The sequence below is a fragment of the Silene latifolia genome, chromosome Y (assembly GCF_048544455.1).
Source record: "Silene latifolia isolate original U9 population chromosome Y, ASM4854445v1, whole genome shotgun sequence".
In the NCBI taxonomy this organism is placed as follows: Eukaryota; Viridiplantae; Streptophyta; class Magnoliopsida; order Caryophyllales; family Caryophyllaceae; genus Silene; species Silene latifolia.
In genome coordinates, this window is record NC_133538.1 from 173,848,854 (window position 1) to 173,859,709 (window position 10,856).

General features: G+C 38.7%; 2 protein-coding genes across 2 annotated transcripts; both read right to left on the minus strand.

The window, feature by feature from the left end:
- Positions 1-372: 372 nt before the first annotated feature.
- On the minus strand, positions 373-1,005 carry LOC141629456 (uncharacterized). The gene has a single exon (XM_074442456.1). The coding sequence runs from the start codon at positions 1,003-1,005 to the stop codon at positions 373-375; it is 633 nt and encodes a 210-aa protein (XP_074298557.1).
- Positions 1,006-5,835: 4,830 nt separating this feature from the next.
- On the minus strand, positions 5,836-10,181 carry LOC141633232 (phosphoglycerate kinase, chloroplastic). Its single transcript, XM_074445678.1, has 6 exons — positions 9,520-10,181; positions 8,827-8,904; positions 8,235-8,495; positions 7,283-7,600; positions 6,590-6,748; positions 5,836-6,216 (listed from the first exon to the last, which is right to left on the minus strand). The coding sequence occupies exons 1-6, from the start codon at positions 9,946-9,948 to the stop codon at positions 6,007-6,009; spliced, it is 1,455 nt and encodes a 484-aa protein (XP_074301779.1). The 5' UTR covers positions 9,949-10,181; the 3' UTR covers positions 5,836-6,006.
- Between the last annotated feature and the right edge of the window lie 675 nt (positions 10,182-10,856).

The window sequence follows — 10,856 nt, forward strand, 5'->3', positions numbered from 1 at the left end:
ATGAAGACTTGGGTAGACTATCATCATAGGCTAGGAATCCCATTTCATAAGTATTTGAATTGGGATCAACATAGTCTTTATCAAAATCGAAGGACATTGCATTTCTAACATAGGGATTGAATATCCCTTCAAACGCATCATGCTAAAGACCATTGATGTCTTTGGTTTTGCCATTCACATCTTAAATTCATTTTCTAGCAATAGCAACCACTTCTTTCATAGAATCATTTTGGCCTTCAAGGTCCATTTCCTTTTCCTTACAACCCGGAGCATCCAAGGTTGCACTCTTGTTCTTGAGTTTCTCAAAAATTCTTAGCTCTCCATAGATAGGAATTTCTGTTTCATCAACCTCTTGCGTCCAAGTTGGAGTCTCTACCTTGCCTTTCTCAATAGGAGACTCATCTTTTGGATGGGGACAAGGAGGAGTCTCATATCAACTTTATCATCTATGTCATTAGGGGTATGGTCTACTATGAAGCATGGTTCCTTGAGGTTGGGAGCTTTCATCACTTTGATAAGATTGAAGGTTATCCTCTCATCGCCTACCTTCAAGGTGACCATTCCATTTTTCACATCTATTACCGCTCCGGCGGTGTGCAAGAATGGTCTTCCCAGAATGATCGGGATATGAGCATCTTCTGTCATGTCTACGATAACAAAGTCAACGGGGATGAAGAACTTCCCCACTCTAACCGGTACATCCTCCAAGACTCCTAGGGGTTTCTTTGTAGAGTGATCCGCCATTTGATGCGTCATACTTGTGCACTTTAACTCTCTCATCCCTAGCTTTTCACAAACTGAGTAAGGCAACACGCTTACACTTGTTCCAAGGTCACATAGTGCCTTCTCAAATCTTGTATCGTCAATTGTGCAAGGGATAAAGAAACTCCTAGGATCTTGTAGCTTTGGTTGTGAAGTACCTTGTAGGATAGCACTAGAAGTATCGGCAAAAGCAATTGTTTTCATTTGGCCAATGGACTTCTTCTTTGTGAGGATATCCTTCATATACTTTGCATAAGCCGATACATGGGTAATTAACTCGGTGATATATATTATATTTGACTCTCCGTAATTAATATCTTATATTTTAATATCTTGCATTTTATAAGTTACATATATTTATATCTTACACATAATATTTATTAATCAGGAAATTAATTAAGTTGATGGGAAAGAAGTGTTGGGCCGCGAAAAGGTCGAAGAGGCCGAATGGGTTGAGTAGGCCGAAGACCCGGTTACCCATACATATATATACCTTATTTTCTCCATCTTATAGTCCTTTATTCATTTCATAACACACACACACACAAAACCTAACACAAAATTTAGAGAGGAGAGAGTCGAGACATACAGAGGCAGTAAGTGGATTATACATCTGATGTAGTACATCAGATAGTATTGTTTTTGAGCATTAAGATAAAGTTTTTGAGTTTTAATTTAAAAATTTTGACTTTTATTATAAAGTTTTTGAGTTTATTTACTTAAACATTAATTTCAAAAAGTTACATTATAACTCAAACAAATTACATATAAGCTCAGAAAAAATTGATTTTTGACGTCATAAAACTAAAATGTAATTTATATACTCTATAGAACTAAAAAAAATACACAAAAACTCAAAAAGTCATTAAGTGTGAGGTAGTACATCTGATGTAGGCGCACGAGTGAGGCGGTGTTGAGACGGATTTTCTTTCTAATTCCTTCTTGCTAATTTGTAGGTATAATTCTTATGCTATATTAGTTCACGTTATGGCTTAGATAGGTATAAAGTTTACGTTTGAGCTAAGTTGACTAAACCCTAAAGATGGGAACTTGGAAAATTACCTTGTAATTATGAGACGGTTTTATGCTGACATCTTGATAACGGATTGTGGATGTTGGGTGATAAGGACGCGTGGCGTGGCTTGCGTGTGGACTAACCGTGACCGAGACCACCTTAGGGGCTGAGTGCGACTGATGGGGGAGCTTGGCCGAGGTGGCCGTGGATCTGGCAGAGTATAGGAGACGCGGTGGGGTGGCTCGCAGGGGATTGTAATCGTTATAGTTAGTTTATGCGACGATATTTATTTGTATACGTAGTATGTTAAAGTAGGCCAGGCACGACTATAACAACCCGACCCGCCACCATCGTAACACAACCCCCACTACTACAGAAATCATGAAGGACATCGGACTTCTAGACACATGGACATCGGATTATAGGCCGATGTAGAGTTCAGTCCCGTCCATATGGGGTGTAATGGACATGGGACTTTAAACCAATGTCCATTAATATATGCACATCGGATTTTTAAATATATCCGATGTCCATATGAGTAATGAACATCAGATTTTAACATTAATCCGATGTCCATATGTGTAATGTACATCAGATTTTTATAGAAAGCCCATGTCCTTTGAAGCTTAACATTAATCCGATGTCCATATGTGTAATGTACATCAGATTTTTATAGAAAGCCCATGTCCTTTGAAGCTAGAATTACATCGAACTTTTATAAATCCGCTGTCCTTTATATTGTTTTTTTTTTTAAATTTGAAAAGAGCAGGCCAATTCATATTGCATTACACCAATTTGAATGCCAAAACATTAATACAAAACATGCCAACTGCCATTCAACCAAAATGATCGATTTCAATTAATAAAAACCGATCCCAATCAACATACAACGCAACCGTCTCCGTCATCCGAATTCAACAACTAACGAACAACAACAAAGGGCATAACAAATCCCAGCCAACATAACATATGGTCTTGCAGATCATGTAATCAGTTTTTCAAAATGCAACTACCTAATACATTACTACGCTAGCTAGCTATCTACGGCTAGATATTGAGAAAATAGTTCGCCCACAAGTCCCGAACCTCATCTAATTCTTCTTGTGAATATGGCGTGGTGTCTTGAAAAACCTGTAATGCATATTAATGACAATGGGGCGATCGGACATGGCCTCACAAGGGCAGCTTCATATAAGCTAATAATTAAGGGAAAAGGGTGCAGCAGCTAGCTCATTGAATTGGTGGCAGGTTCGCCCACAATGCGTATAGGCAGCAGGTCAAAGTAGGATAATTACTTGAAAAAATACCAAGTTTTGCTATAATGTCGAAACTGGGTTTATACTTGAATTAGGTTTTGCTGACATAACGATAAATGACTTTTTGAGGAGTAAAACCCTCAAAAATGTAGACTAGAAATAAGATGGTTTGGGACCTTATGCGATAATACTTGACTCAAACACTATAGACTAGTTAACTAGATGTTTATCTAGGAACACAAACACATTTGATTGAAGACAAAAACTGTTATTTGTCCATTATTTGTCCTCACTTAAGCTCAAAAGCACAAGGCCTCGTACTAAGTGGTGGGTGGTTTCCTCTAAATCATTTGGGGTGTTACAAACTCCCCCACTTAAAGAACACAACGTCCAACGTCCTCGTTGTGCCTCAAAGCTGACCGCAGCCAAGCCCAGAATCCTCCCCCGCTAGGTGGGTGACCCGGGTACTCCTGACAACAGGCTCACCACACAGTCGCAGGGTTGCTCTGATGCCATTTATAACAATCCGACCCACCACGGTCGTAACACAACCCCAATAAGATGGGATGTGTACCTTTAGGCCCATTACTTGTTCTCACTTAAGCTCAAAAGCACAAGGGCCTTGTTACTAAGTGGTGGATGGAATCCTTTATAAACAGATCACAAGCTCCATATTTTTCTGATGTGGGACAAATTTCCTCTAAATCTCTTGGATGTTACAACGACGGTGTATGGAGTGGGCCGTGGACCTGAGGACAAGTGATGCTGAGTTGTGAACTGAGACGGAAATTGCAGTCGTGTAATTGGCCGTGGAATAGTGTGGGGGTCGTGAGCCTCGGAAGCTTATGGTCGTATGTGTTCCGTGGTATTGTGTCTTATGAATGGAATATTTATATTACTATGTTCTGTTATTTCTTAAGCTTTCTATTTAGCATGTGGTTGACTGTTTTATGTCATGTGTAAATTGTCACCTATTTTCGGAGTGGCCTCTGTTAATCCATTCAATAATTTCTGATTGAATGGGGAGCAGTTATTTAAGCAAGTCCAGTTAGTAACTGTAGTGCTTGTTGTGCTGGGAGTTGGACGCATGACAGGTCAGAGGTCGAGTCTAGAATCACCATAATTAGTCTTCGATATAATTCATTTGAATATTTGTGCTGTTTAGTGGCTCAGTTGTATTGTACTCTTGTCAGTTGGTGTAAGATTTTTGCAAAGACAATTAAGACAGTTGTTATTTAGGAAGTTACGAAGAAAAAAATTTGGATTTACATAACCTTCACTTAGAAAGAAGATATTGAAAACAGAAAACATGTTACACGGTTGGAGACTATCGAGTCACCATTTGTAACACCCTTACCCAAACCTAGGATCGGTAGCGATCACTCACGGTAACTTGTAGGGCTGTGTACATGACCCACAGATCAACATGGGTCCTTTTCAGCACATTTTGTCCTCACTCATGCGCATCCCGGAAACCTTCCCAGGAGGTGCCATCCTGAGACTATCTCCAATCTAGCACGCTTAACTGTGGAGTTCTTTTGCATGGATAACCAGAAAAGAAAGTACACTTTGTTGATATGAGTAGCACTTTCAATACATTTAAACACTAGTCAGATTTTAAGCCTATCAATGGACCTCTTCAAAGGGGTACGCCACACGAATAACGTCTTCGGTTTAGAGTATTACCCCATTTGTTTTATACTCCATATATTATTATATACTGCGATCAAAAATGCATTGAAACTTTGGAACATCTCTTTCGAGACCGTAGCCTCGCTCGAAGACTCTGGGCGGGATCAATTTTAGGCATCCGGGTGGAGAGTGCTGCAGGTATTTCGCTCTCGGACTGGATATATGACTGGATAAGGTACTTGTCCACTACTGAAGGGGGAGAAGGCAAATTGATTACCTTTGTGGCCGTCCTGTGGGGTTTGTGGTCGTTAAGGAACAATGTCATTTTCCAGGATTTGGATTTAAACCTGTTTACGATAACGGGGTGTTTCTATAATTCAATTCGGGATAAAGTACAAATGTTGTGTAACTCCTCACCTACAAAGCAACCCCTGTCATTGATACAAAACCCCGAAGAAGGTTCGACACATGAAGACAGGGAGGCCATTCGCAATGGACATCCCGTTCACCTTATTGGAAATCACAGCAATTGCGAGGTGGTAAGGGTCAAAGTGGATGCTAGCTGGGTACGGGATTTTGTAGCGGCGGTAGGTTGGATTGCCTTCGACCATACGGGAAAGGAACTCGAGAGGAGGCAGATGCGCACCAGCGCTGAATCGGCTTTGCAAGCAGAAGCACTCGGAGTCAGAGATGCGAGGTGGTAAGGGTCAAAGTGGATGCTAGCTGGGTACGGGATTTTGTAGCGGCGGTAGGTTGGATTGCCTTCGACCATATGGGAAAGGAACTCGAGAGGAGGCAGATGCGCACCAGCGCTGAATCGGCTTTGCAAGCAGAAGCACTCGGAGTCAGAGATATTTTGGTATGGGCTCAGGAGAAGAGGATACTTCACATTGACTTATCGTCTGACTGTTTGCAGCTTATCAATCAGATTGCGGGGATTGACAAGGAGGATCATATGATTGCTGGGATTCTAGAGGATTTTCGTGATCGACTTAGTTTCTTTCATTGCTTGAGTCTTAATTTTATTCCGAGACGTCTTAATAATATAGCGCATAGGTTGGCTAAGCAAGCCATGCGATTGTAAAACCCTATCTTTACAGCTGTCAAAAAAAAAAAAAAAAAAAAAAAAAAAAAAAAAAAAAAAAGCTCTTGTTCAAGAAAATAAAGAGATAAATTAAAGTTATCGGCAGAAATTAACACAAATTTATTTAAAAATTTGGTGAACATCTACAAATTTGGTGTTGGAGACAGCAGGCTGTTTCTCCTAAACAACTCAAGTTAAGAGACCGAACTCGGGAGGAAGAAGAGGAAAAAAATAATTTGAATGGTAAGGACCTCGGCCTAGATGGGAACTGGTTCGGCCTCGTCAAGAGCTAGAACTCCAGGAAGCTCTTTGCCTTCTAGCAACTCCAAACTAGCACCACCTCCAGTTGATATGTGGCTCATTGCCTCCGCCACTCCTACTTTCTCTACTGCTGCCACTGAGTCACCACCCCCGATAATTGTGGTCACTCCTTTCTTGCTAAGCTCTTCAAGCTTCTTAGCAATGGCCTGCACAAGGCAAAGGCATAACAAGATAAATGGTTTTATTTTTATTGATGACGGACGAACCCTAGCAACTACATTTAGTAAGCTATATTTTTCAAGTGATTTTTAGCTTCGTAATCCTTAAGTCTTTCGTCCCATTTATATTGTCTCTCTTTGACCACTAATATCTCACAAGATACAATTAGTTAACTTTTTTAAAAGTAAATAAAATGCTAACAATTGTATTGATAATGTGTTAAAAATGCAAAAACACTATTTCTAGATAGCCTTTTATAAAAATTACGTCAGAACATTGCATCGAGCGAGTGCTACTTCACAGTATAAGGACAGGCATTATATAACCAAAGTGCATATAATGTGAAGAACTTTCGCACACCTCTGTTCCAGCAGCAAACTTCTCAAATTCAAATACTCCCATGGGACCATTCCAGATAACAGTCTGAGCAGTGTCCAAAGCATCGCTGAAATTCTTAATAGAATCAGGTCCAATATCTAATCCCATCCAGCCATCTGGGATTTCGGATGAAGGAACTATCTGCAATATGCCATACAATAAATGTAACTAAAATCCTTCTTCCATCATTTCAAACAACAAAAATAGAATGTTATTTTTCTATGCTCAAAATTGAAATAATTATCAAGTCGGTTTGGGTTAAAACTATTATTAAAAGATGATTTCATGTACATTTTTTTTTGGTTCTCGATTGGAGCATCTTTGGTTCTTCACTGAATCGCTAAGCAAAGACGATCATGAAACGCTGACTAACTGAGCAAACATGAACTTCAATCACTGAGTGGATTTTCACATATAATATGTTGTTTATTGAATTTGAGGATTTTGTAAACAGTTGGTTCGCTTAATCATTCGCAAAGAATACTTTTTGATAGTTGTGCGACTCAGCAAAGTTGTTTTAAAAGAATCAACCGAATCCTCAGTGCACCCATTTTTTCTAAATAATTTCTAGCCCAAACACATTTTGTTAAGTACTACTATACTTTTCAAGATTAGGATTTCAAAAACAAAAAAAAAAAATGATAACAAAGACGGCAGAAAGCCAACCAAGTTTACCTTGCTGTTTGCATCAGGAGCAAACTTGTCAGCAATAACTACATCAGAAGGTAACAAAAGAGAGACCCCTTTTGCCTTGGCCTTGGCAAGGAGAGTTGTTGCAAGATCCAGTTTGTCCTCTTCCACAAGGGATGATCCAACTGAAAGACCTTGAGCTTTGTAGAATGTGAAGATCATTCCTCCTCCAAGAAGTAGAATATCACATTTCTCTAGGAGTGACTCGATAACACCAATTTTAGAGGACACCTTTGAACCACCAACAATAGCTGCAAATGGTCTCTTAGGAGTTGAGACTGCTCCTACAAGGTAATCCAGTTCCTGCTCAAAGCAACGGTTTTGATTAAATGATCATGAAATACAGAAATAATACAGGAAGACCAACTTAAAAATCATCATTTAATGTTATGAGCCACAGAAAATATGGTAACTGTTTGGCATGTGTTGACGATGTTGTACATCCAGGAGTAAAATTGATCAAGTATAATACATGATACTCAATATTAACAAAAGATGGGCACAAGCAAGGATATTATTTCTTCAAATCTCAATCTGAAGACATATATGCGGAATAATATATAATAAAAATGGAAACCAGAATTTTTTTTTGAAGACTTATCAAGCGAAAAGTTAGAACTCACAAAGTTGCTAAGAATCATATGAAAAAGAGAAGATGAACTTGTGTGAAAGATACCACACACCCGCTAATACAATTGGCAAGGTCATAGAGGAGCGGGTGGTATTTATGACCTTTAAACCGTCTGCAGCAAAACTGCCAATGTGGCTCACTTCTCACCATAAGAATCTAGTGTGTATCTCTTGATTATATACTAACTTGTTCACATGCACAATTCAACCACAGTCAAGTATGACAGAGGAATATCAAAGGTTTTCTTCCGAAAACAATTTTCTGAATGCAGCAACTGTGCAGAACAGGAAAAGAAATACTGCCTACCTTCTGCAAAAGGAACCCAGCAACTGATGGCCTCAAAAACTTGGTAACTCCTTCAGTTGATGCATGTGCTCTGTGAGCAGTACCAAAGGCATCATTCACAAATAGATCGGCCAAGGAGGCAAGCTTCTTTGCAAACTCGGGTTCATTCTTTTCTTCTTCCTTGTAGAATCTGACATTCTCCAGGAGCAAAACACCCCCTTCAGGAAGTTTAGCAACCAATTTCTCAACCTCGGGACCAATGCAATCATCAGCCTTGACAACCTTAGAAATTGTAGGCACTATTAGAAAATATATCCTACAATGGAAGAGAATGACCAAAACATGGAAATGATTTTTAAAAAAAAAATGGTCTTGCAAACGCAGCTCTTCATATCTTACCATCAGAAGCATAAAAGACCCTCCATTCACTAGAATTCATTACAATTACTTTTGGATCAAAATTATGTGATAGAATATTGGGGGAGTGTTTTTGTGGGATACTCTATATTTCTTACTCAAAATGGACATGTAATGAATTGATTTCTATATCCGAACTCCAAAACAAAAAAAATCAGTAACAAATATGAATGTGAAGTTAAAGCAAAAGATGTACCTGGATGCCGAGGAGTTCAGAAAGCCTAGGAACCAGAGGCCCCAAGCTGTATTTTGGAGTGACACCTTTAGGCCGCCCCTAAATAAAGAAGATAAAAATAAAAATCATATATTTAATGCCTCACAATGAACCAAGTCACAAAAGAGCAATGTAGCATATGAGATCAAATGCTCAACTTATCGAATACCTCGCTTAAATACCTTAAAGAAGCTATTTAAAGGTAATCACTGCATTATAGTATATTTTCCCTATAGCATAACATACAGATTGCAGTCTATAGAAGAAAATGTAGGACAAAATGACATTAAACACACAAAAAATGGAGTAATAGCATGAGCAGAATCAAGTAATAATGTTATTTCAACGGACCATTTTCGTCAAAAAAAATAAGACGGGGTGGGGTTTTGAGACCATTTTCTTGTCAAATGTGACCATAATGGTCCAGCTAGTGTTTATAGCTTATGGTGGCTTTTTTCTTCTCAAAAGTGGCCATGTTTGGCTGTAAAGCGACTCAAAACCCCGTGTTATTGTTTCAGACGAAAATGGCCTGGCTTAAGAGAGACTTAGTCTAATGTTAAATAGATTGCATATTGTTGGTTGATCAACACGGAAAAACACAGCTATTGGAAAATTGGGAGGAAAGGGGGGTCGGATGTAAGCAGCTTAAAAGAAAGAGTTTGAGAGAGTGGATACCAAATGGCTGGAGAGAATGACTTTAGCACCATTATTGATCAAATACTTAATAGTAGGAACAGCAGCACGAATCCTAGTATCATCAGTGATATTCTGAGAGTCATCAAGAGGGACATTCAAATCAGCTCTAACAAAAACCTTTTTACCCTTCAAGTCTTCCGAGGTAAGGTCACCCACACTCTTTTTCGCCATAGAAACAATCCCTCTTACACTCCCCGTCTTACTCTTATGTAGAGATGGGATCTTTGAAAGGAGGACATGCTGTGTGAATGTGGGGTCTGCTGCGGCGGCGAACCCAAGACGGCGTACCGCGGGTCGGAGGGTGGATGATAGTCGGACTGAGCTGCTGCTGCGGACCGCGGATGAGGTTGAGGGTGTTGATTGAAGGAGGGAGAATGAGGATGATTGTGTTATTGTTGAGGATGCCATTTCGTATTGGTTGGACAATAACAATAACAATGAGAGTGGTGGTGAGTGTGAGGGACTAATAATGATAATGTGTGGGTGTTTGAGGAATTGTATTGGGGATGACGTGAGGATTTCTTATCGTTGGCCTGAGGTGCAAGATGCTTGATGATTTTTATTGCCTTTATTTATTCTAGCCACTATTCTGTTTTTACCAACCACTTTGTTCTCTGATAATACATTCATCATCACCGCTCATCAAACATCCTTTGATGCTTACAAATTTACAATTGCTTATAAATTTATCAATTAGTCTCCCTGGTGACATGCACTATTGTCACAACGAAGAGACGGGTCGATTTCATACCAAATTGTAATACTCCCTCTTATTCACTATTTTCTTCCCTATTTCCTTATTCGGGTTTTCTTCTCTATTTCCTTTTTTGGGTTGATTTGTGTGATCCAAATTAAATTACATGTGGGGTAGTGTGTTTTGTATGGTCCAAAATTGTTTTCTTATTCCTTGTGCAAAAAGAAAAGGGGAAGAATCTAGTCTAGTCTAGTCTAGTCTAGTATCTATCTATCTATATTAATAAAGGAAACTTTTTTCAAGCGATTATAGAGAGTCCAACTTTTATAAAAGACTTTTAATTTTTAAAACTTAAAAAAACTGTAGATAATAATGATTAGTTAAACTGAAGATAAACAAGCTACTGCTATTATATATATTATATATAGGATATAGTTTGGGAAACATTAGATCTATCTAAGATATAGTTTGGGAAACATCAGATCAATGTAGGATTCTTATAGCATTGTCCTATATAATACAAATACCCTTCCCATATTTGTCATGCTAATAAATGTCTAAATCACGTTTATCAAAATTATTTTCAATATTATTATTGACAGTTTAGTAGATTGTTGTAATT